At 40.8% G+C, this 25,702-nt stretch overlaps 3 protein-coding genes across 3 annotated transcripts; 2 read left to right on the forward strand and 1 right to left on the reverse strand.

The window, feature by feature from the left end:
* Positions 1–6,999: 6,999 nt before the first annotated feature.
* Positions 7,000–14,074, forward strand: echdc2 (enoyl CoA hydratase domain containing 2). Its single transcript, XM_087835693.1, has 11 exons — positions 7,000–7,320; positions 9,127–9,194; positions 9,304–9,391; positions 9,475–9,561; positions 9,679–9,771; positions 10,599–10,655; positions 10,763–10,825; positions 10,925–11,049; positions 13,308–13,358; positions 13,431–13,478; positions 13,699–14,074. Exons 1-11 carry the CDS (start codon positions 7,080–7,082, stop codon positions 13,774–13,776), a joined length of 999 nt encoding a protein of 332 aa, XP_087691819.1. The 5' UTR covers positions 7,000–7,079; the 3' UTR covers positions 13,777–14,074.
* zyg11 (zyg-11 family member, cell cycle regulator) lies at positions 14,074–23,580 on the reverse strand. The gene is made up of 18 exons (XM_087835692.1): positions 23,129–23,580; positions 22,878–23,043; positions 22,398–22,609; positions 21,996–22,313; positions 21,747–21,860; positions 21,525–21,641; positions 21,301–21,441; positions 20,856–21,032; positions 18,942–19,006; positions 18,624–18,723; positions 18,469–18,519; positions 18,164–18,325; positions 17,928–17,975; positions 17,626–17,823; positions 17,479–17,531; positions 16,663–16,760; positions 16,362–16,562; positions 14,074–16,290 (listed from the first exon to the last, which is right to left on the reverse strand). The coding sequence occupies exons 1-17, from the start codon at positions 23,150–23,152 to the stop codon at positions 16,372–16,374; spliced, it is 2,235 nt and encodes a 744-aa protein (XP_087691818.1). The 5' UTR covers positions 23,153–23,580; the 3' UTR covers positions 14,074–16,290; positions 16,362–16,371.
* On the forward strand, positions 23,580–25,362 carry coa7 (cytochrome c oxidase assembly factor 7). Its single transcript, XM_006790116.3, has 3 exons — positions 23,580–24,009; positions 24,111–24,251; positions 24,732–25,362. The coding sequence occupies exons 1-3, from the start codon at positions 23,904–23,906 to the stop codon at positions 25,175–25,177; spliced, it is 693 nt and encodes a 230-aa protein (XP_006790179.1). The 5' UTR covers positions 23,580–23,903; the 3' UTR covers positions 25,178–25,362.
* Positions 25,363–25,702: the final 340 nt, after the last annotated feature.

The raw sequence follows: 25,702 nt of genomic DNA on the forward strand, positions 1-25,702 counted from the left end.
GAAGTGAGGAGCATAAAATGCCACTTTCAACAATCTTTAATGGAATTAACCCAATCTGGTATGAACATGAAACCAGAGATCAAGAGAGTCAGAGAGTTCTTTGATTTACTTTATTTATTGCAATCAATGAAGAACCTTAATCTTGGTTTAAAAAGAACCAAGGGTTAATAGGGTAAATATTAATTTTCAGGAGCCAGTTTGATCAGCATAAACACCAACACCTTTAAAACTTTAAATTAGTAAATTTAATCCTTTTTATTTAAAAATAATGGGGAAAAAATTGCAAGCACAGTAACTATTTCTTTGTTTTTTGGTCTCTCATTGTTTTCCATCTGCGTTCAGAGCTACTGTCTGATAAATCTGTTATTCATCCTAAAAAGTTTATTCTCCAAGAAACCCAATTTCAAGTTATTCTAGTAGTGTAAATTTTTTTTAATCAAATATAGGAAAACAAGAATAAGATTGTTACTTTAATTAAAACTGTATTTAAGACAAGTGACCTTTATTTCACTGCTGTGGGGGAAAAAAAGGCTTGAAATCTAAAATCTAGCCTAAAAAGCATATTTACAAATGCCCAACTGGTTTCCAACCTGGAGTCAGGACTGCTACGAGTAGGTTGTGTCAGGGGTCGTGTGCGGAGGCGAGGAAGAGATGACCCACACGCAGGACTCTTGGTGCAGAATGAGGTTTATTGGAAACGGAGACAAAAGATGACAGGATGGCTGACTGAACTTAATGGACTGGTAGACTAACTGGCTGACTGGACTGAACACGCGACAGGAACAACATCAATGACACGACAGTGAATGAGTGGAAACAGAGGACTTAAATACACAGACTGATGAGGATGATAATGAGAGACCGGTGAGTACACAGCTGAACATAATCTGGCTAATAACACAAGAGACAAGCTGACACAGGAAAAGCAGGAAGTGAGAACATTGATGTGGCAACATAACCTAAATGTGACAAAACTGAAAACACTGGGTCACCGACCCAGGAACCCTGACAGGTTGAAGGCGAATAAATGATCAAAGGTTGGTTGGATAATTGCACAGCCCCTTAAGATGATATTTTTCTAAGAAAGGAAAGAAAAGAGTAACATGTGGCCAGAGGAGACAAGCAGGCGCTGCTTCATAATAAGAGTTCACACAGATAACAAGCTGTAAAATATTACAGCTCTGACACCTACATCTTTTCATTTCAGAGCTGTTGTGGTCCAGCATGGTTATCTATCCCCAGTCTGATGTATGATTATTGAAGTAAAGCTCCACCGAGCCCTGAGCGGCCTGGAGAAAAATGAGCCTATTTGATCAGTGTCGGTTTCTCTCGGCCCGTCTGCTCCCTCTGTCGTGGGTTTCTGTCTAAATGGCCCAGCTGGATCGTGTTCGCGGCTAACTGCCTTGGTAAAGCCTGGTGATCGGAATCATTGATGTGACTTTCCTCCCTGACTGCTCAAAATGGTGTCAGCTTCCAAAGGGGCTTGTGTACATCCATGTGCTCGCATGCGTGCGTGAGCTGAGCGAACATCATGTGTCCAGGCTACGCGGCATTCGATGTCTTGTCTCGTACGGCCATGCGAGAGCGGCGTGCGGTCTGTGTCATGCTCGTCTGCATGGATGTGACAGCGCACCTGTGTGGAGTGTGCGAGCGTATCTTTATTTTTTAATAAGGGTGTGTTCAGTGTCAGCTGTCAAGTGCCAGACAGACCGTCTGATCCCCAACCTGAGGAGAGGACTACCTCTACCATTAGAGGTGTCACTCACCTTTCCCTTCAGATCCACTACTTCACATCTTTTTGTTTTTCTTTGGAGAAATTGCTGGACTAAATAATGACAAGACAAACTGTTTTTCTTTTTTGTAACAGCTGAAAATGCTCACTTTTCCCAAGCATATAGCTATAACTCCACTCTCCCTTTCTCTTTTTGTGGCTCAGTATGGTTGTAACTCTTCTCCCCTTTTGCACAATCTCTCAGGCTATAAGGCCAAGGCTCTTTATTTTCAGGTTGTGTCAAAGTCCATCACTTTAATGTAACTGAGCCAAGAGTACAGTCATCTATCAGTCACACAGACTGCCTCCATACTGGATGCTATGGATAGAAAAGATTAAGTATAAAGAGACCGAACATGTGGACATTACATTTTATTTACAGCCTGTAATGGCTCAGCTTGGCCATAAAGAGGACTAATCTGAAAAAGGTCAAAATCATATTTTCATGTGCAGTGCTGTCCAGGGAGCATTTGAGTACTTAACATAATCCTGTGTTACATTAACATATTTGAGTGATTTGCAGTTCAAAGGGTTCCTTATTTATATTTAACGCTGCTTTGGTGCAGCTCCTGCTTTAAAACAGCGTTTACTGCCTGTCTCTCACAAAAAGGTTTGAGAGTGCTCACAGCCACACATGTGTAGCAGGTCTGGTCATACTATGAGTATTGGCTCTCTTTGACATCATAAAGAGTCAAGAATAAAAAAACCCCCAAAAACTAAATGAACCTGTGTGCATGGAGCACTCAGAAGGCTGACTGGGTTACTTAAACATATGCTGACCTTATAATTTGACGTGTGAAAAATGAGCATGTACCGCTGTAAACAGGATATCTTTGTCTATTATTGTGAACACATAAAAACAGCTCACTGCTCATAACTATGGTCAAGGTTCTCCAACATGTAGGCTCATCTGGCTCAGGAGGTAGAGGAGGTTGGTGGGTCACTCCTCTGCTTCTCCAGTCTCCATGTCAAAATATCCTAGATCATAGTGTAGGTGTGTGTGTGAATGTCAGACAAGGTGTGTATAGAAAGGTTCCTGTTGTGCATGTTTGGATGAATGAGAATTGTAGTAAAATGTGCTTTCAGTTCTCAGGGTAAGCACGTGCTCTAAGAAGCAGACTGGGTGATGTTAGCTGTATGTTTACTTATTTTCCAAGGTATACTTGAATAGCACTGTGGATACTTGCTAGATGCACACCCTGATCAGGATTCAAACACCTGGTTTATTCCAAAAACAGTAATATTTTCACTACATTATCCAGATGCATCATTAGTACCAGAATCAGGGGCTGAAGGATCAGCTGGAGCAGATGTTCTAGTCTATAATGGTCCCAGTGGTAATGGAAGGGTTAGGCACCTAAACTGGAAGCATGTGTGTGTGTGTGTGTGTATGCAGTGTTGGGAAGGTTACTTTTAAAATGTATTCCATTACAGAATACAGAATACATGCCCCAAAATGTATTCTGTAACGTATTCCGTTACGTTACTCAATGAGAGTAACGTATTCTGAATACTTTGGATTACTTAATATATTATCATGCTGTTTACAACTACATGAATGTACTATTGCTGTGATTTATTACTGTTACTGAAGGTCCGCGGCTCCGAACCGTAGTAAAGGGACCTCTGGCTAATACGGTGGGTTCTGTGTCGGCTCGTAGCCGAAAAATAGCTTTACTTTGTTGTCTGGGTCAACTTTGCTTGCGAGAGACAGAGAGAGGCCTTGAAAGGCTGCTCCAACGGAACTTATTGTTTTTGGAGGAAAACACGAACACGGTGTACAGTCGAGTCTTAATAGCTTACTTACAACTGGGCTCGTCAGACACTCTTCTTGGCTGCAGTGGTTATTATTATATTTACATGCTTCCAGCTCCCGTTTCTGCTCGATGACAGCTCGTACTTTTCCTTTTTCTCCCTCCCTCGCTCACAGACACATAACGTGTATGGCAGTCCATTCTCCCTGCAGCACGGACTACACTGCCTCTGATGCTACATTCTTTAGAGCTATACCGGTAGCATTCTGCCTATTAGCTTAGCACAACAACAACAAAAAGGCCTCTCTCACCCAGGAAACACGCAGAGAGAGAGAGCGTCACCATGTAACCATGGCAACCGTAACGCTGCCACCTGGAACAACAGAACATAGCTGTCAAACAAAACCCAAACAGTCCTGACCCGCCACAATATGAAACAGGGAAGTACCGCCGTGTAATCCATTTATTTCAACAACATAACTGTATTCTAAATGCCACCTTTTTAAACGGTAACTGTAACGGAATACAGTTACTCCTATTTTGTATTTTAAATACGTAACGGCGGTACATGTATTCCGTTACTCCCCAACACTGTATGTATGTGTTTGTGTAGATATATATATAAAAATTCAGTGAAAAGACTAAAACCAGCAATGTCAAGATTACTGCTTTTTAAACTTCATCTGTGGAACTCAATTCCAAGTCACATAAATCCTACAAAGGATATAAATAAATATATCCCTCATAAATAAATCACATATGCAATAATTTTCCTAAACTGCTGGGCCACATAGACTTTTTTTTAAGCAAAAATGAATATGTGAATGTGCAGCTTTCAGTTTTCAGCTGTGGGATACTAAACAATGGTGCTCTCCTAAGTGCATAAGGCATCAGGATGAAGTATGTGGGATTGAGTAAAAATAGATTAGTGTCCATGTTCATTTTAATAAATGCACATGGAGCCAGTGCAGCAGCCCAGCTCACAGATACAGATGGAAATATCTCAGCAAGTGGGCTTACATGAAATTTTAAACAGACATTTGTGAACCCCTCATTTACCATGTTTCTCCTCTTTCTCATCATTGTGTGACTTTATTTTTGGTTTTGGGGGGTTTTTGGTATAAATATAGACATTTACCAGATGTTTCCCTTTTTTTTACACTTCTGATTTGTAGTTGATGAATGAGTTACATTTTGATAGGATTCTGTTGCCAAGCAAACGCAGCTTTATCAGTCTGTAGTATCATCAGAGCATATTTATCCACTCCACCCTGCTTCTATGCTCAGTGTGCTCACGTAACATCCTTCTCTGCCCCCTCACAAATCACCTCACACACAAATCAGGATCACCTGAAAACACATCTGCTCTCATTTTCTTTACCTAATCACTCTTCTTTCCATTGCACACATCCCCCCCCCCACCACACACACACAGACTTATGATACTGAGATACTTATTACTTATTATAAAATACTTATTATAAACAAAGAGGGTATTGTTGCACAATTCTTGTTTCTTCCATAGTTATGTCAGTAAATTAAGACCTTATTTCTTTATAGGTGTTTATAAGAGAATCACATGTGTTAGTATTACAGCATATCAGTGTGATGAAGCGCTGGATGTAAAGCTCAAACGCACTGCACGCGCCCTGTTGAGCTCATTGTACCTTCTTACTTTTCCCAGACATATCCGGTAACTGAATGCCACTCATTCCCTCTGACTCACGCCCTACCTCATCAGCCATCACCAGCCCACTGTGCACAAACTCAGCCCTGGGCTTTAATGAAGATAATGCTGAAGGCATGTCTGAGAGGGCAAATAAAGGCCCTTGTGAACAGAGTTCACAAACCTCGAATCAGCCCTCTGATACAAGGCTGACCCCTGCAGGAACGGAGGGGAATCAATGTGTGGTTGACACCGAATAAAGTGTGTTGTTTCTGTGATGTTTGTTAAAAGAGGATAAAGTCTGAAAATGTACGTCTTGGAAATAACCACCAAAGTCACGAAAATGCAGAAAAAATTCTTTGTAAAAAAAAAAGAAGAAGAAGAAAAAAAGAAAGAAACAGCAATGGTGGAATAATAATCTTCGCTTGCTTTTGTCCCAGAGTGCTGGAGTGATGCGAGTCCAACCTGTGCATCTTTTCTGGGAACAGACTGTCTACATCAGTCAGAGTCCATCAGGCTCAGTTTCTGTCACTCACACACCCTCACACTCAAACTGTGAGTGTCATCTTCTATCAGTTTTCCGTCTCAAGGCACACATGAGAAGAGGAAGGCAAACCTGCCAGACATCAAATCTGGACAACCTGTTCTCCTCCAAATCTCTCAGGTAACTTTCCACCTCACTGCAACAGAACCTACAGACTAATACAGATCTCTTTTCTCTGTCTCTTTGCCTCTCAAATGAAGCCTTATCAGCAACTGAACATTTATATTTAAATGTTTCTTACGTTACCTGTCATTCTTTCTTCCTCTATTCCCCCCTTTCTTTTATTTATTCAATTTGTCTGTGAATAGTGGTGGAATTTATATAATTAAAAAATGTGTGTTTAAATATGCATCTGTGCAATTATGGACATAGTTTCAATCTCACTTTCCCACTTCTTCCTGCCCACTCTCGTGACCTGACACCTTGAAGCACACACAGCCAACTACACATTGCACCAATGATTAATTTACATTTCAATTACAAATTAATATGATTCATTGCCCAGAGCCATTGGCATCCATGTTAATTAGGAAGGGCAAACAAAGAGAGGCTGCATTAAAATGGACTGAACAGTGCCGTGGCACACTGGATGTAATCTGACTGATTTGAATGTAATCAGATGTACTTGAAAGTTAAAATAGAAACACAGACCCGACTCTCTAATTTCAGGCCGTTGTGCCATCAAAGCAACTGTCTGGCTTCGTGATTGCATAAGCTGTAAAGACCTGCTCAATAATGCATGGTCAAAGTAGACATGAGAAGTCTGACGGAAAACCTTACCTCAACAAGCTGTGTGATGTCTGGCCAAAGACTGGACACTCCAGAGACAGGACAACAGGCTGGAGGACAACGTGTGTTTGTTGTCATATGGTTGGGATCTAAATGTCTTTACAGTCACAGTGGAGGGACTTAAAATTAAATTATAATATATTTAATGTGAGAATTGATTTCATGTTCAGACGACGTCAAGACTGAGTGTGTGTGTGGGTGTGTGTCAGGGAGGTGAAGAAGTAAAAATAAATTTTCACAACACAATTTTCAGTCTTACTCTTCTAGAAGGAAATAATGACTGTAATCAGGAAGCATAAAAATCCCACGTTTTAAAAATATGACACTAATTTCAAACATTTCACTGTAACATCATTAAAGAGTGACCCTCGTGGGTACTACCTTGTTTCAGCCACTCTTGCACTTTGCTTCCAGCATGCTGGCGTGAAAAAGGGTCATTAGCATCCAAGTCCCTCCTCTCACAGGAAGAAAGCAGCATTAAACTTCCTGCAGCGTTAACTTTTGTTGCACGGTCTTCCTGCTTTTAGAAGCTGCCCAGCAAAGTAAAAGACAAGCATGACAACAATCCTCTGCAGGCTGACAGGGCCGAGGTGCTCATTGTGGAGATACGGGGCTGTGATTAAGAGGGAAACTCACAGCCGAACTTCCCATGTGATTCCGCGGGGAGGAGCGCGACTCCTGGCCGGCGGCGGTCGGCCTCTGACGGGATACAGTCGCGCACAAAGCCGCAGGCAGCACACTGAGGCGGCGGCTGCCGTAGAGGTGGATTTAAAGCGGTTAGAGGGGAAAGACGATGGTAGGGGCACTTTTTGCACAACTGTACGATGATAACACGAAAGTTTGCAGAAACATATTTTTGTGTTTGACATCTTCTCAACGCTTTAGTCTCACGGAAGCCCTCAGAGATGTCAAATTCGTATGCTTACTTGCTGTCTGGTGATTGGTCGAGAACTCCCACAGGTTATCGTATTTGTAGATTACTGTTGTGTTCAAGGGCATTAATTTCTTCTCGTGAATTCAAACTGTACTTTTTAACATAACAAGGAGACTTCACATAAATGAAATATGGAGACTCTTAAATAAATCAGTAATTAGGTTATATATTAACACCGAGCTCCATTACTGTTTTATTACTGGTTAGCAGAACAGTTGTTTAAGTATAGATGCATAACGCGTTACTGTTTATCAGAACTACCAGTCAGTATCCATAAACATTTATTTAGGCGTGTAGTAAGAAAGTAACCACATTCTGCTGGGAGTTAAAAAGTAGTGCCTCCCCCCCCTTATTTCTTTAATTTGCACGAAGTTTTAAATTTCTTCACTGACTAAATCATTAATTTGCTACTCTTAATACATTTTAATTCGAGTTATGTGTTTAATATATAGCAAAGTGTATTTTTAATAAGTGTCATGCGCACAAGCAAGCCATTTTCGCATTGTGCGAACATATTTTTATGTAGCTTTATTGTTTCCATGTTTATTTTGTATGTTCGACATTATTTTTTACACATGTCATGTGTCAAGTTAAAGAAGCACATTTTAATCAGAGTGTAGCATCAAGTCGGTTAAACTTCTGGGATATTGATCTAGTCATTTACCGTAAGTAGCAGTGAGGTTTGTTAATCGGTTTCAGGTGCTTTAGTGTTAATTAAATTAAGAACAGATACAACAGAGGAGTAACAATGAGACGATGCTCAAAACAGGAATGCATTTACAGGTGGAGGTCACTGGCAGTTTCTTCCCTTCTCATGTTTCCTGACCTTTTTTCCCATTAGTTTTGCATAAGGCTAGTGTCAGTGTCACCACTGTTAGCATGAGCAATACCTGCCCCCTACAGAGGTGGCACAGGTAGTGCAAATCCTCCAGGATGGTATAACAGTATTGCTAGAAGGGTCCTTGTCTCCCAGCACAGTCACAGGAACATGGAACTGATTCCAGGAAACGAGCATGTACTTTAGGAGAGCTGGACGGGGCCATAGGAGTCCTTAACTCATCAGCAGGACTGATATCTGCTCCTTTATGCAAGGAGGAACAGGATGAGCCCTACAAATTGACCAACAGGAGGCCAATGGTGTGAATATTTCTGGCCAAGCAATCAGAAATAGACTTTATGAAGGTCAGCCTCCTCCAGTGGGCTCTGTGTTCACTGCCCAGCACCGTGGAGCCCAATAGGCAGGTCCACCAGTGGCATCCTGTGCTTGTCACAGATGATAGCAGACATGGGAGGGCCTGGAAAAGTCGCGGTGAACATTATGCTCCTACAAGAATCTGATGAGTTTCTTTAATTTTCTTTTAACAGCAGAGTATTTTAACACTTATATGTGAGCGTTTTAGGTTCAACTGGCTTTTGTTACAAATTAAATATTTTTGTTTCAGGATATGTTTTACGTATTAGGCCTACTAGGTGTCTTCCAGACTAAGGTGACTGTAGAAAGCCGATTCTGTGGCTTGATAGGCTTGATTTCCATCATGGACACGGTGGAAATAAATAGTTAATGAACCCACATTTTTACTGAATTGTAAACGGCACGTTTATAAAAACTCTGCAAGATTAATTTCTAGCTGTTGCTCTTTATTCCTGTTGTTGCTTTCTTTTCCTCAGGGATCGTAGAAGTGTTGATGTGCCGGCACAAAGCCAGAAATGCTCTCGGCAATGTGTTTGTGTCACAGGTAAGCAGACTTCCGCGTCTTTCTCTCTCTCTCTCACACACACACACACACACACACATTAAACACATATGCAGAAGCCACTGAGACATGATGACGTGTGTGTGTGCAGATGAGGAAGGTGGTTTCCACTCTGTACAATGACTCAGCGGTACGTGTGGTTATCTTCAGGAGTTTAGTGCCGGGCGTTTTCTGTGCAGGTGAGTGATCTCTGGTGCCAGGAAGGTGTGATCAAACTGTGCAGTAATGATGTGTGACCATGTGCGTTATGATTTATGGTCAGGTGCCGATCTGAAGGAGAGAGCTCTGATGAACAACTCTGAGTCCGATCTGTTTGTTCACGGCCTGCGCTCCCTCATGACTCAAATAGGTAAAAAAACAAACAAAAAAACGCATTAAGGTTGAGTGATTAGTCAGTCTTTTTTTTCAAGCTAAATGTGTTTATCCATTTGTAAACTTTGCTCAATTTGTTTCAATAACCTTGCAGCATTGTTGCCCTCGCCGACCATCGCAGCGATGGATGGAGTTGCACTGGGAGGTGGATTGGAGTTAGCCTTGGCCTGTGACCTTCGCGCTGCTGGTGAGTGACCTCTGAACCTTCACCTGTCAACTCCGAATCGGATCTGCTTTCTTTCTTCAGGTGATGCTAATCAGGTTAGAAAGGGGATGTCATGTTCCCTTTCCAGCTGTCACTAATCCACTCATATCAGATCAGTGGTGGAGAATAGCAGTTTCAACTTGGGATCATTTCTCTTCATTGACAATTTCCTCATTGGACACACAGGAATGGGGGGGGGGGGGTCAAAAAAATAATCTTAGAGCGCAGAAAACATTTCTGAAAAGATTTTAAAATACTGTGTATTTTAAAAGTTTCCATTATATGTAGACTGACGTTAATTTTTTTTCTTGTACTATTTAGTTTAAATGAATATATGTTGTGCTATTCACACAATATTTACACAATTTCAGCTATCACAGTTCATGAACATGTAATTTACTGAAACAATATCTTCTAAAATGAAACAAAACTTTCCCAACTTTATAAGTAACTTAGGGGGAAATTAAACTGTCAGCTTTTAAACAGCTTTGAATGAATGTAAATGTGTTATATGCACAATGGTCAAGCTAAAAACATACTCCTGAGACGACGGAGCTCTAATGATCTGTTGATGAGCTTGGGGACTAATGAGGCCACATCTGCCCAGCTGTTCATGCGTTTGAACCTTCATGTGATTGGTTATATTAGGCGCAGCAGCTCAGTGATTGGTTGAGCACAGATGAGCTGGGTGAGCAGGTGTTTGTGTCAATTGCTCTGACAGAGACATCAGTCAGATTTTACACTCTCTCCAGCTTAATGGCACTTAGACCTTCAACTGTCCTCTGTTTGTGTGTGTATGTGTGTTGCAGCAAATTCGGCACAGATGGGTCTTATAGAGACGACACGGGGGCTGCTCCCAGGGGCGGGTAAGACGAACAGAGGTCACTGAAACGACCCTGGACTGCACTTGACTGTATGTAAATAGAGATAAAGCAGCTGTGATAAGTTGACCTTGAGGTGGTTTGTCCTGCAGGGGGCAGTCAGCGTCTGCCACGGATGATCGGTGTCACTCTGGCCAAAGAGCTCATTTTCACAGGTAGTAATTCAGAAATATTGATGTGGATTTTAGTGGCACTGAATGCTCATCAGTGAGCAAGGATTTTGTGTGTCACTGTCTCTCCTTGTCTGTTATCAGGCAGGCGTGTGGGAGGGCAGACAGCTCTGGAAATGGGGTTCATAAACAGAGTAGTAGAACAGAACCAGACAGGAGACGCTGCCTACAGAGAGGCACTCAGCCTGGCCAGGGAGATACTGCCCCAGGTTAGAGTACAAACACACTTTTCATGCCGCTACAGCTCTGATACTGCTGCATGTCTCCTCCTTCAGGCAGGGGGATCTGCTCCCTTTCCCCTTTCTCTGGATGCAGGGGAAGAAACAAAAACAATGCATTTCTTTTTTCCTTTCTTCCGTCTTGTTTTTATTTTCCTCTTCCCACCTTCCCTCTCACCATCTCCCTCTGCTTGTCCCTCTCTCCAGGCCTCTGTCGTTCCATATATCTTTCACTCCAGTTCAGATGCCCACAGTCAGTGGGGTTAGAGTGGCAGTCAAGTGGAGAAATGGACCACAAATAGCACCGTACACTCACATTTTCCAACACATTTATGCTCGACTTAGCACGGATTGATTGATTAACAGGATCCTGCACTGAATCAAAGTGAGGGAGCACAGAGAAAATAATAAGAGGGTGTAGATCTTTATTTTGGCACTTTTATTTTCCTGGAATTTCTAAGACAAATGTACTGCTGCTTGCATGTAATTAAACTGTAAAGAGTTCGTCCAGTTAAATTTCTGTAGAAATGCATTGCTCACATTGATTGATCAAAGTTGTGGAATGATCTACCTTTGCATGTTAGGCAGGCCTCTTCTCTTTCTGAATTTAAAAGTCTTCTTAAAACATATTTATTCGCTGAAGCCTTTGGCATTGATTAGAGGGGTTGACTCTATTTGTTTTAACATGTTTCAATTTATTTTAGTTTTTTATTTTATCTTATCTCATTTTAATTTTTATTTACTTATGCTATTAGCATGTACAGCACTTTGTGAACTCTGGTTTTATGTTAAAGTGCTTTATAAATAAAGGTGGTATGGTATGGTAAAAGTTTAATATTTTTTTGATTTTTGATTCTCTCTCAAACTTTAATTTTTGAACAAAAAATAGAATAAACAACAACATAAAGGGACGTCAGTGGTAGAGTGAAATAAAGTAGCTAAGCAGAGACAAAAACGTAAAGGAAGGTGAGCATTTTGTGTCTATCATTGTTTATATTCCAAAGGTCCTATATTTAAAGTAGAGCCAATCCAGGTGGTTTGTAGGGGTGGGAGAAAAAATCGATACTGTGTAGTATCGTGATATTTTGTTTGCTAATAATGTATCGATACAGGGACAGCAGAAATCGATATTTTGTTACAAAAAGGTTTTTGTGCTCTGACTTCAGAGCATGTTGATCAGAATCCTGACATTCCTTCACTGTCCAAATGTGTTTAACTTTTTTTTGGCAGCAATAAACATGACAGTTTACTTATTTTCATTTAAGACATGTTTTATTTTAATTAAGTTTAAAACTTTTTTATTTAATGTAAAATTATATTTTGTTTTAATTTACTTTCAAATTCTTCAGTTGCTGAATGGGCTGCATAGTTTTCATAAATTGCATAGTTCAGAATAGCTATAAATGTACCAGATGGTTGCGTTCAGTTAAGTTGGACTAGACTGTAATACAAACTGTTCAGTTTGTCAACAATAAAACTGAAATGAGAGAAAGACTGAGTGTGAGACTTTGATATTAGATAAAATGAATATTGATAAAGTTTACCTTTATGTACAGAATCTGAATATCGCAAAATATTTTTAAAAATTGCAATAATATCGTATCGTGCGTTAAGTATTGTGATAATAACAAACGACACCCTTTTTGGCTCCTACCTCAAAGCACACTGTGTGCTGTCGATCTTACGTGCTGCACAATAATGTTTAATATTTAGTATTTACTGTCATATTCCCATATATCATTGTGATGTTGTTTATTCTATTACTCTCGTTTTCTTCTGCTTGTTTTCTTTTTTCTTTCTCAACAGGTGATCCAGGTGATCGATATATGTATTTTTTTTTCTGCTTATTCTGTTGGTTTTAGTTTTTTGCCCTTCTCCCCCGTCCCTCTTCTCAGCTGTTTTTCTTTCCCTCTTTCTTTCTCCCTTTTCTTTCCCCCAGTCAAGTCTGTCCCGTATTCAGCAAGTGAAAATAAAATAAACAATAAAAGGTGAATCAAATAGACCAGTACGGCAAAGCTGGGATGGTCAATTTGGTAAAGTAAATCCGTTGGGCATCTTTCTTCGCCTTTAGACAATAATTCTGATGGCAAAAGAGCCAAACGGGACAGGCAAAAAAAAAAAAAAAGTATTGTGATAATATCGTATCGTGGGATGTATGGTGATTCCAACCTCTAGTGGTTTGGGCACCTGATTAGGATGGAAGGAGATAATACCATCGGCATCTAACCCTTTTTGTTTCTGTTGCTCAGGCTCCTATTGCAGTGCGGATGGCTAAGGAGGCAATGAACAGAGGCTTGGAGGTACATTATGAATCCCAGATCTTCTTTAAAGGTCTTTACATCAGTGAATTTAGTGACTGTTCTCTCTTCCAGGTTGATATCAGTTCAGCAATGGCGATAGAGAGGATGTGTTATGCTCGAGTAAGTCTTCCACTTCTTGTTTATGGTTTCCGAAACACTTACTAGTTTTAATTTGGCATAATTGTTGTGGTTCAGGAATTTTCTTTTGAGCTAAATTCTAAGGCAACCCAACACATAGCTGATGCTGTTATAAATTAAATTCTAGTTGGGTCTAGCTTTGACACAGACCTTCTGATGCTCGCTCCACTTAAATCATCATTTACTTGTCCTCTCTTTATAGGTCATCCCCACACGGGACCGACAAGAGGGTATGGCAGCCTTCATAGAGAAGAGAGCTCCGCGGTACACTGGGGAATAAACTCCTTTGAGCTACTGGATTTCTTTGTCGTACCGACATGTGAATACAGAAGCACACTGCTTTCTGTAGCCCGATGTCAGATAAACAATTAACATCTATTGATTGTCTTTGTGACTCTCAGCCGGTGCCAGTACATTAATTTAGGCCATGCAAGTGCTCAATAGTGGCTGCTTGCTTTTGTGACTCAGGATCAGACTGACAAGTGCAGATTGTTTACAATTTGTTATATTTGCTGCTTTATCAGGAACAAAATCATCTTTGAAATGAAACTAAATAAATAAAGACAGCACATGGGTCATCTCCAGCTTTATGGCAATGTACATTCTTTATTTCTAAATTTGAAAATGCGATTCTGAGCAGCAACATGGCACAATCACAGCAGACATACAGTACCTTGACTTTCTGCATCTTCCAATGGATTAAAACGCTTGTGGAAAAAACTAAAAACTGGCCTTTTATGCAGGGTGATATTCAACTAAACTACACGACTTTGGGGGAAACCCCTCCCCCCCAAAAGTTCTGTCATCTAAGACTATCCTTGTGGAAACACTATTAGCCTGGGACACATGCGTCATTAACAAGCTCATCAACGACTGATTTACAGAATACAATAGGGCCACAATTCACTGAGCTGATGAGGTGTGTATGCTTTGCTGACAGCTGCTTAAGTATCATTTTGGAGCCTAATGTTCTATATTTATCTATATTACCATACATCCAGTAAGCTTTTCAAGTCTCCTGACCTGTCGCTGGCATTCCTGCCAAACAAATTTATCTCAAATTATTTAGAAAGTGTTATTTATCAAAGTGTTTCAGCAAAAGTTTTGCATTCTGAGAATAAAATTTGACCAGAAAAATCACCTCCATTCTGGCAGCTAGTGGTCACTTTCCTACCTTTAGTTTGTGGATTAAGGGAGTCGACTTTATTCTCAAAATGCAAAAACAATTGCACTTTATTCTGCTTCGTGTCTCCTCGGAACTCTTTCCTAGTTATGTGTTGACATCATAGTAAACGACAAGGCCTGCCATAAGAGATGAACAACAAAAATGTAGCCAGTCTCATAAGCTGTTGCATCAAGTCTAAACGGCAGAAGCATAACTGTTAAAATAGCAGCCTGTAGGATGCAGACATCACACGGCCGGTCACTTTCAGAACAGAGAAATGCCTTTAAATAATTTAAATGTTTCCTCTCTATTGTTGTATAAACAGCTTTTCTTCCCTTTGTTCAATCAGATGGAACTGAAAAACATACAGTAGAATAATTTCCATGCAATCACTCCTAAACAACGACCCCCCCCCCACCCCCCCTTCAGTATCCTATGTACAAATACATACACTCTTTGAGATGCAGACACTTGTACAAGCGCATATATGCACACATGCTCACACTGAAGTGCTGTCTGTCTTAAAGACACTCAGATGCATAACAAAAACATACTCATATATAAATATATACACAAGTTTCTCAAAGAGAAAACAGATGTGACTCACTGCAAATGTACACCTATCCTCACTATGCTGGCCACATCATTATTGCCATTTGTGTCCAGGAAAGTATATTTGGACGTAAACAGACACATGTGACTGTAGTACTCAGCTTATCATGGAAATTGTCCTCTTGAGCTTTCTGCACTGCTGGCTCTGCCACCAAGCGGACTGATTTATCCCCAATGTTTAGAAAATTTAAAGAAAAAAATGCAATCGTGTTTCTCAAAAAGATGATTTCTCTATAATTTAGTTTATCGTGTTTGAATGTTTGGAACGCCCGAACCCACTGAATACACCCTCGGCAAGCGTCCTGTCACATCAAATCAAAGGCATTAGCTGATAAAAGACTAAATGACGAGTAGAGCAGCAGTAGTATTACAGACCCAGAGGCGGGGGTTTCAGTGAACTGAGCACTGCCATAAACAAACAAGCAGGCATTCCTAAAACGAACAGTATAAGCATTCAGACAAACCCTAACCCCCATGCTTGAGCTCAGGGCGATGGCATGCGTAAATTTAAGAGCTAATCAACCAGTTCAGACATCCATAGTACTCTGTAACATATGAGGGTATCAGGGTATTGGCCCTCAGTTGAGCTTTGGGGAATTATTCCCAAACTGAGATTTGTAAGTGTGCACTGACATGTTTCGGGTTAAAAAAAAACAAAAAACAATTCCTCTCGATACCAAAAGCTGACTGAAAAAGGCCCAAACACAAATTCATGATTTGATTTGAGCTCTAGTGACAGACAGTTTATCATAATTTACTTTTTTCTTATTTTTTGATAAGCACACATAGAAATGTTTTTTTTAAAGAGAAGAAAGCGAGAAAATAAATAAGGTTACTGTGTGCAAAGAACTGCAATGCCTCTCTCCTTAATTCAGTTTACATTTTTAGAGATTCTTGTAAGTCCATGTTTGTGTGTGAGATATATTCTCACACACACAAACACACACGTGACCACCACCTCCCATCCACGGTGGGACCCAGCTTAATTTCCTCTTCTTCACCAGAGATTCGGATTTTCTGAAAGAGAATGAAAGCATAATCAATCTTCAACCTCTGCGAGGGTGAGCTAGCTGCTGATCGTGCCTTACCTCTGTGAGGTTACTGCGGCGGTGGGCGGCGACTTGTGTGTGTGTGTAGTGGCTGGCCGGTGCGAGCTCTGTGGCGCTGTAGGCTCTCTAGTATGCTCCCAGCCAGCAGTTTGACGTCTCTGTGGGTCTGTGGGTGTTTGTGAACATGCTCCAGCTGCTGCAGACCACCCTCCTCCAACAACATGCTGCAATAGCGAGAAGCTGCACACACAGAAGTATCCACGAGGGGTTTGAGTAGGTGAGGCATCGCATTAAGCTAGATTAACCTTTGGTTTTATTTTTGCATGGATCTGTGTCTCACCGTTCTTGCTACAGACATGTTGCATTGCCCAGGCTGCCCACAGCTGGACACCAGGGGTGTGAAAACACTCCAGTAGGGGAAAGAAGGGGTTAAATGACCTAAAGAAGGGAAGAAAATGACAATTATTGTGTGGCAGGATTAAAATGGGAAGCAGAACCTTCAGCCATCGCGTCTCTTACATGTAGAACCAGCTACTCAAAAGTGGGAGAGACGGGCACCATCTGTAATTTAAGATCAAGCTTAAAATGCTCATTTTTGATAAACACTATGGTTAGGACTGGATCAGGTGACCCTGAACCATTCCTTTGTTATGCTAGACTCGACCTAATGTCTTACATTAAACCCACATTATACTGAAATGTCACTATGACTATTGGCATTTAATTTTGCTTACAGTTTGTGCTTTACCTTGTTTGTAATTTATCATCTCTGTGTGCACCTTTTTTTATCTATTTTGTCTGTCTCAGGATAAAGGATGCCCGATTCTACTAGAAGTCTTTCAGAGTTTAAAGGCGGTTTCCCCCCCACTGTCATCAAATGCTTCAATTTATTGGTTTGTAGGGTCTTGGCGTTATAATATTAGGTGCCCTGAGATTACAGGATCTGTCTCCAAACACATTAAGGAAAAACAAAAAACAAAATATTGAACTGAATGTAACGTATTAACATGAGGTTTGAAGATTTGGCTCTGAGATCTATAAATTTGAGATTTTGCTGACACAATAGTTAGCATAGTCGCCTCTCGGCAAGAAGGTTTCCTGTTTTGGCATCCTTTTTATAATACTCCATCATTATTGAATAGAAGCTGTATCTCACCTGTAGGCCACCATTTCACACTCTGGCGGGGGCCACTTCATAATGACAGCATGCTGCACAGACACACAAACGCATCACGCTAAAAACCAACATTTCCAATAACCGTATTTATGCACAAGAGTTCTCATTAAGCTTGCTTATTCCTACCAATTGCTCAAGCAGTGAGGACCGGAGACTGGGGCTGAGCGCCCAGGCCTCTTTTCCTCGTGACGTCAGATGTGCGAGGATGCCTGCAGCGAAGTAGCTGACCTCCACTTCCGGGCTGTGCAGCAGACTGCTGATGTGGTCCAGAAACCCCTGCACCATGAGCTCTCCATGCAGCTCCCCAACCTCTGCTATGTTGTTCTACAACAATCAAAAGGCGAGCAGGGAATAATGGTTCCTTAATTTTGTTAACGCATTCTAGATTCAGTTTAGCTTCGGGATGAAAAAAAGAGAAGTCAACTCACCAAAAGCCCGAGAACCTTCTGCTGAATAGAAGATTCATTGGGGAACGACTGCAGATAAAGAGAGGGGGAGGTAGGGATAAAAACAACAGTGAGTCATCTTGCCCCGAAGCCATGTGTACTTATATGGAGGAACACATCATTAAGTGTGATGATGAATTCCTATAGAAATCTGCTTAAATTTGTCCTGTATGTAGCATTGCCTATTTTCTTTACATGTTCACATAATTTCCATGTACCTCTAGAACTTTAATGAACAGATCTAGCCCCTGGTTTTCGATAAAATGGCGGCAGGTTGTTGGCGATTCATCAGTGAGGTTCCAGAGTGCACTCAGTGTAAATTTGAGGGTGGCATCCACCACGCCCTGAGTTGCCTTCTGACGCACGATGTGGAGCAGTTGCTGAAGGGCAGAGAGAATGCATTGTACTGAAAATCAGCCTTTTTTTCGATAAATGAGTAAAGACAGATGAAAGTCATCTAAGATTAAAAACAACAACAACAACAACAACAACAACAACAACAAAAGAACGACTCAAAACATACTTTCACGATAAACAGCTCTGCTCCCAGCTGGGCTGTCTGCTCTGTGGATAACTGCAAAAAACCAAATGTTGCAGCACTCAAAGAAAATACCCCACAGATGTACTTTCAATGTATGAATAACTGCATATGTGGTACTAATACAACACCAAAAGTACCTTAGCAGCGAGTATGGAAATGATTGCCACAGCCATCCTCTGCATGTTTTGGTCTTCGTGGTTGCAAAGCCACTGCATGACCAGTTTGGCAGCTTCAAACCTTTAAAGAGTAAAAGGAAGCAGAGCATTTTAAATTCTAACTTTACTGAAAATGTTCAGAATTATGAATTAACTTTTGGCATATTTATAGTTAAAATCGTTGACAACCTTTAAAAAAAAAAAAAAAAGAAAATTAAAAAATTAAAATAAAATAATAAATTTAAAAAAACCTAATAACAAAATGATCAATATTTACACAACAAATGTGGTGTTTCCCACCTGTTGAATGGAACTTCTTGCAAAATGCGATCACTGCACAGAGACAGCAAGCAGTTTTTCTGCAACTATAAAAAGAGAAAACAGCCATGATTGCAGAACCTAAAAGCTATCAGACTGCTGCTGCTGCTCCCATGTTTTTATCTCCTTATCAGTTCTGTTTAGTCACAATAGGCTGGTTAAATATTATATCTGACTTAGAGCCTGTGCAGGAAAATATAATGGAAAATTAATATATAACAGTGCTCACAGATAAACTGCATTTTCAAGCTTACTACAATAGGAGAAACATTAATTCCGCATGCAAACGTGAACTAGTTTAGAAAGCATATGCTAAATCCTTTTTTTCCCCTCTTGACTTTGTGGAGTCTCTTTAGTGGACGACATGGGGAAAATACACAGTGAAAAACAACAGAACGAACAAAGGTTCTTTTGGACACTCCCTTATTTATAAAAGGTCACCACAGCTGATGGATACAGATATTTGTTTTTTAAAATCCTGGATTCCCATCACAACCTTTCAAGGGACTTTTGTCTCTTGTCTGAAACATCCAACAGAGGAAATGTTTGACATAAAAACACAAGAAGTAACGTTCAAATCATATTTCTAAGAATTATAGTGTAGATATTATTTATTATTGTAATTTGCACCACTCTCTCACATAATCTAAGTCTTACTTTACTATTCTTTAATTACCCCATTTTTTTTTATTTATTTATTTTTTATATAAGAGCAACATTTCTTGTACTATCACACAGCATATGTTCTAACTGCACCTGTGGCACTTTAACTGTGTTGTTTATTTACTGTGGACTCATTTTTATTTTTTTAATATGCTTCTATAGATAAAGTATCCATCTATCTATAAAAACTGCCTATTGAGCATGTGGCTAAAACACAACACAACCTCAACTGTGCATCATCACAACACTGAACAGTTATCACACAAAGCACTTTTCCCCCATAATTTTAGAATAAAATGTGTAGCGCTTAACAAATCCTTTTGTCCAATATCCAGCTGTGCATGTCACTTCCTGTAATGGTTAATTTCTACTTGTGACCAGAATCCTGCATTTGTTTCCATTACAGGCTGTATTGATTTGGAAATCTTGTTACTGAGGAACAAACAAACATAACGTTACGCAGTGCACTATTTACTTGTGTTTTGTGAAAAAAAGGGAAACTACTTAATGTGGTTGCGGGAAATTCCTCAAATCTTTCTAAATTTCATACTGTCGCAACACTCACGGGTGTTACCAAACGACCCAGCTAACACAGTGTTCTCCAAAGCTGACACGCTGCTGCCACTACCCTCAAGAATACCGGACTAAAACTGTGCTTGCCTTTAAACTTGATTTCTTACTTTTGTTTACCACATCTATCTGACAACTTAGTTGACCGAGTTTGATTTATTATTAATGTATGCAGAAGCAGGTTGTGAGAGTGAATGTAATAATGTCTACTGTATAAACAGGCAACAAAAAGAAAAGAAATTTGGCTACAAAATCCATGTAGAGCAACGACAATCTTGATGCTTTTAAAATGGAAAAACTTTGTGCCCTTTAAAAAGATTTATAATCTATAATTATAATTTCCAATTTATCCTTATTAGCTGTTATTTTTTTTTGTAAATGACCATTTCATCCTCTATGTTACGAGTTACAAAACCCACACATTTAAAATTAAGAAATCCACTAATGTGTGAAAGGAAAATTGTGTCAGTGAATGCCATTATAACATGCAAAGAGCCATTTTCTGAGAAACTGTGACATAATGGACAAAAAAAGAGAAGAAGAAGAAGAAAGAAAAGTTCCCTGTGCAGGTAAACTGTATCAGCCAATTGCAACCTGCTAAATAAAATCTATGTTATAAACTAACTATTGGGAATGAGCAAAAGCAGCCAGGCATGAAGCTACCTGCTGGTGGTTGGGGAAAGTCCTCATGGCTTCCAGTAGAAGCTGAGTGACGGTGCTCAACAGTCGAACTGGCATCCCTGCTGCCAGGTCCTGCTTCGTCAGGTTGAACACACAGGCGCTCGCGGCTAGCTGGACATTCAGAGTGGACGGATGATTCTTCATTCCCAAAACTACCAGCTATTAAAAAAAAAAAAAAAACAAAACACAGAAAGAGGAAGAAAAAAAATTCAAGAAACAGGAAGTCAAGAATGATGAGTAACTAAACTGTGCAGAGATACAATGGTGGTATAGTGCTTCTTCACTTGAGGAGGATATCTGTGGCTGACAAAGGCACCAATTAAGGTTAAGACATTATGTGCACTACTTAACCATGATATGATGCTATAATTTCTTTTAAAGATTAAGTAAAATAATAACTTAATAGGTTCAACGATAATGTGTTTACCTTTAGGATGTCAGGCCTTGGCTTCTCCATGACATGAGTGAGGCTAAACAGATGAAAGAGAGCTTCTCTCACAAAACCTTCTCTCTCACTGTAGCGCCGCAGTGCCTCACAGATCTGAGTCTCATTAGCTTCTCCAGTCACCTGATGGCACACAGAAGATACTTCAGCAAACCTGAGGTTTTCGCTTTTTGTTTAGTGCCTATTAATGATCATTCTATACCTACCTTTAGATTTCCTTCTCCTGATAGGAAGTCTGAAAAACCAGCATCTGTGGCCAGAAGTCCCACAAAGGTCATTCCTGGCCTCTCTTCAACAAATGCCTTAACAGCTGCATCTGTCACCTGTAACATTCACAGATATAAGAAATTGCTCGACTTTAAAATATGTGTGCTTTGACTGCGGTTTAACCAAGAAACAAATAAAAATATGAAAGCAGATGAACACACCTGTTTCCTCCCTGAGACATCTAGGGAAACAAGGGCGGGCAGAATCCCCGGCTGTCCGAGAAGTTGACGAGCCACGTCAGAGGTAAACTGTTTATCATCACTAATGTCCAGGTGCTGCATGTGCAAAGGTTTACACACACACAAACAGACATGGCTTATGAAACCTCAGAGATTGAGTTTTCTTAAAATGTTTTTGAAAAAACCAAACAAAAACAGGTTTAATACTAGACACACAATCAAACCACTAACCTGCAATACATTCAACTGGCCTATGACTCCCAGCAGCTGAGCAGTGCTCATCTCCAGCCTTTTCAACTGATGCAGTGTCAGTGAGCGCAGCCGCTCCTTCAGGCCCAGCAGCGGGCTCAGGTTTGTGACTGAAGTATTAGAAAGATCGAGGCTCTCCAGCCGAGGCAGGGAACACACATCGCCTAGCCCAGAGTCGTAGAAGTCTACATTGGCTAGAGAGAGGGAACGCAAGCCCTGGAGGGCACTGAAGCGATACCAGATTGGTTCTTCCAGAGAGGACATGGTGAGGCCTGTAAGGACAAGTCGCTGGAGGGACTCCTGCAGGGAGAAAGTTTAAATTACTTTCATACTGTGGAAAGAAAGGGCAGTTATCCACAAAAAATTGACACACTCTCACATTACCTGACAATATTTATTAGTGGCCAGCCCCTGCAGGATATCAGGAATGGTAAGGTCTGCATTGACCCGGGCAGCATCCAACTCCAGCAATCTGTGAGGGCACAGGGCTTTCTGGAAGGCCTCTGCAGAGATCCGTGCAGTACGGATGCAGGCCCGTCTCAACCGCAAGTATTCACAGTTCCGAAACACACCCACTGTGCTGTCGTTCAGCAGACCTATAGCAGAGTGAATTTATCTTTCTAAATCAAGCACAACCTTACACAACACTGGCTTTTTACCCAGGGCAAGGATTTAGTTTACTGGTCATCAGTTTGAAGAGGCTTTCACTTCAAATATTTCCCCCAAGTGCAAGTTAAGATTTTTCATCCTCATGAGTATCATGGTGACCTTTTATGATCCAATGAATAATGTATGTGTGTAGAAACTAGAGCGCTAAGCTGCAGCAATACTCTTGACTATTCGTAAACGTCTTTAAAGGTTTACCTTCAGTGGCCATTTTGGCCAGCAGCTGGTCTGCCAGCTCTTGCGGGAAGAGTACAGCCTCCCTGAAACAGAAGGAGCCATCAGGGCGCTTCACGCAGAAACACTCCAGGTTTTGGCTCACATAGGTGAGGCACAGGTCTGTCAGAGCCGCTGGAGACGCCTCATCCTGAAAACCAAGAGGTGTGTTGATGTGGATGCACCGAGTACAATTTTCTACAACTGTCAAAGCAAATAAATCACCTGAGACTTACCGTGTTTAGGAAACTGCAGGCCATGGCAAAGGCTTTAAAAGAAAATATATTTTTAGCTTGTACAACCGAGACTTGTGATTATATAACCAGCCTGCTCGTCGTCTCGGACACCTCTTTCCCTTTCAGTTTACAGTGTCCACCTGTGTGAGAGTCTGAGGAGCTGCTGATCACTCTGAGAGGTACCAGGAGAACGTGACGACGCACGAACACAACGGAGCTTAACGGGGAGCCAGCTAGCTAGCTCACTTGGTGTCTCGGTGGTAGAAAATCACCCCGCGAGCAAAAACGTCGAAAGCTTACGGATGCGGGGGAATTCATGTCGACCACCTGCTGAAGCGACCGAAAGACTGAACCTAGAAACCTGTTTGGCATGTAGTTTCCACTGTGAGCAGTTGGATCTATTTTTAACTAGAGCGACTAGACAGACAGTAAACAAAGGTCATAGCACCGGAAGTACATTAACGAAGGGGGGCTGGACTACGGAAGCCCGCAAGGAAGGGTTACAAAACCAGGAAGCGAACAGCCGAAGACAAACGTGACCGCGTCCATCTGCTTTTCAAAGAGACACTATTATACCATCAAGCACACTTTGCTCATATAATGACTTCACATTTAGCGGTAAGCATCCAGATAGACCTTTGCGTTTTGGGAAGAACTTTTTCAGCATCGCATATCAAAGTCAGTCATCAAGGTCAAGCAGCAGCGGTGGACGCCGTGAGGAGCTGAGCACATGTGATTGTTGCAGAGGTGAAACTAGTTCAAGTAAAGCGGGGAAATGGCTGGACTTATAAATTTTGAAGACGAGAAGGAAGTGAATCAGTTTTTGGATAATTTAGGCGTGGAGTACAGCTTTCAGTGCTACAAGGAGAAAGATCCTGAAGGTAGAAGTTTCTGAGCTGTTCACAGATCGGTGGTGCTGAAACACATGGTAGCTATGCAGTTCTGCTTTCCTCACTCTTTGCCCCCTGTTTCATGCTTTTAGGGTGCCAAAGGCTCGCTGACTACTTGGAAGGGGTCAAGAAGAACTACGATTCTACAGCACAAGTGCTCAAACATAACTGTGAGACGCATGGGCATGGAGAGAGCTGCTATAAACTCGGTGCTTACCATGTCACCGGCAAAGGTGGATATTTAACCTCCTTATTTATCTTTTCTGAAGTGTTAAATACTAAACACTATACTGAAGGCTTTGAGTTTCTGTTAGACTTTTATATCTACCCTACTACATTTCAATGTGAAATTGAAATATTGTGCCATTTTATTTTATTCAAATTAAGATTTTATAAGAAAAGCTCATGAAAGGGCAACCACTAAGCCTAACTGGTCCGTGGTTCCTTTAGCTGTCACAGTATTTTGTGTCAGCACAACTGTAAAAGCTGAAAAGTTTCCAGGATAAGCTTCTGAAGTGATGACCTATTGAAGCAACTGTGCATAATATAGTGCACATATTATCACCAGTCATTTAAGTACTACTTGTAATTTTGATCCTTTGATACATTTTACAGCTTGTTACTAGCATGAATGACCTCTAAGGTTACTTCTACTTAAGTAATGCCATTACAAAATTCTAAGTCAGTCCCCTAATCTTTTTTTTCTCCACCAGGTGGAGTCACCCAGTGTCTAAAAGCAGCCTACTCTTGTTTTCTGCACTCCTGCAATTCTGGAGGAAAGAAGTCTGTAGACGCTTGCCATAATGTTGGTCTTTTAGCCCATGACGGACAAGCTATGGAAGGAGGACCTGACCTGAAAGCAGCTCGGCAGTACTATGAGAAGGCCTGCGCAGGTGGATTCGCTCCTTCCTGCTTTAACCTCAGCGCTTTGTTCATTGAGGGCAATTCCAAAGGGGTGGCATCAGATATGGCTCTCGCTCTAAAATACGCTAACAGGGCTTGTGAGCTGGGACACGTGTGGGGCTGTGCCAATGCAAGTCGCATGTACAGACTTGGGGATGGTACAGAAAAGGACGAAAAGAAAGCAGAGGAGCTGAAAAATCGAGCAAGGGAGCTGCATGGTTTGGAAAAGGAAAGGCAGCTTAAGTTTGGGGAGTAGCACACTTTTGTTGAATTATCGTTGTTTTGGTTTAGATTATTTGTTAGATAGTTTGTTTCAATAAACCCACCTCGTTCACAGGGTTCAAAGATTGAAGATAATGTCTATTATTTTTAAAAACATGATTAAGTGCATCAGTACATTCAAAACATTTGCAAAAAAATAAAAATGGTGCATTCATCTCATTTCTGTGCAAGTGTTGATTTTTCCCCCCCATGTTTCTGTGATTTGTGGTGTATAAATGACTACATATGAGCCTATACAGTTTGAAACAAATATACCCATCAGACAAAAAAGGTTTAGATCACTTTATTTTAGTTATATCATTAATATCATTTCAATTAGTTCTCATTTTCCCCTAAAGTCTATTTTTTTTGTTATTTCACACCTAGTTTTAGTGTTGCTTTGAAGATTTTATATTAAGCTTATACTATACTAAGCAGAGACGTCAAACATGTGGCGTGGGCCAAAACTGCCCCACTAAAGGGTCTAATTCAACCTGCCCAGATGCCATCGCAAAGTGTG

The sequence above is a fragment of the Neolamprologus brichardi genome, chromosome 23 (assembly GCF_056152115.1).
Source record: "Neolamprologus brichardi isolate AB-2024 chromosome 23, ASM5615211v1, whole genome shotgun sequence".
Lineage (NCBI taxonomy): Eukaryota > Metazoa > Chordata > Actinopteri > Cichliformes > Cichlidae > Neolamprologus > Neolamprologus brichardi.

Bases quoted from the DNA above. Each gene is read 5' to 3' on its own strand.
- echdc2 (XM_087835693.1), top strand. From the start codon at position 7,080: ATGACAACAATCCTCTGCAGGCTGACAGGGCCGAGGTGCTCATTGTGG. The intron at 7,321-9,126 runs GTAGGGGCACTT...TCTTTTCCTCAG, and splicing joins GTTAGAGGGGAAAGACGATG to GGATCGTAGAAGTGTTGATG. The intron at 13,479-13,698 runs GTAAGTCTTCCA...CTCTCTTTATAG, and splicing joins AGAGGATGTGTTATGCTCGA to GTCATCCCCACACGGGACCG.
- zyg11 (XM_087835692.1), bottom strand. From the start codon at position 23,152: ATGGCCTGCAGTTTCCTAAACACG. The intron at 23,044-23,128 runs GTAAGTCTCAGG...CTTGGTTTTCAG, and splicing joins CCTGCAGTTTCCTAAACACG to GATGAGGCGTCTCCAGCGGC. The intron at 22,610-22,877 runs GTAAACCTTTAA...ACTCTGCTATAG, and splicing joins GGCCAAAATGGCCACTGAAG to GTCTGCTGAACGACAGCACA.
- coa7 (XM_006790116.3), top strand. From the start codon at position 23,904: ATGGCTGGACTTATAAATTTTGAAGACGAGAAGGAAGTGAATCAGTTT. The intron at 24,010-24,110 runs GTAGAAGTTTCT...TCATGCTTTTAG, and splicing joins CAAGGAGAAAGATCCTGAAG to GGTGCCAAAGGCTCGCTGAC. The intron at 24,252-24,731 runs GTGGATATTTAA...TTTCTCCACCAG, and splicing joins TTACCATGTCACCGGCAAAG to GTGGAGTCACCCAGTGTCTA.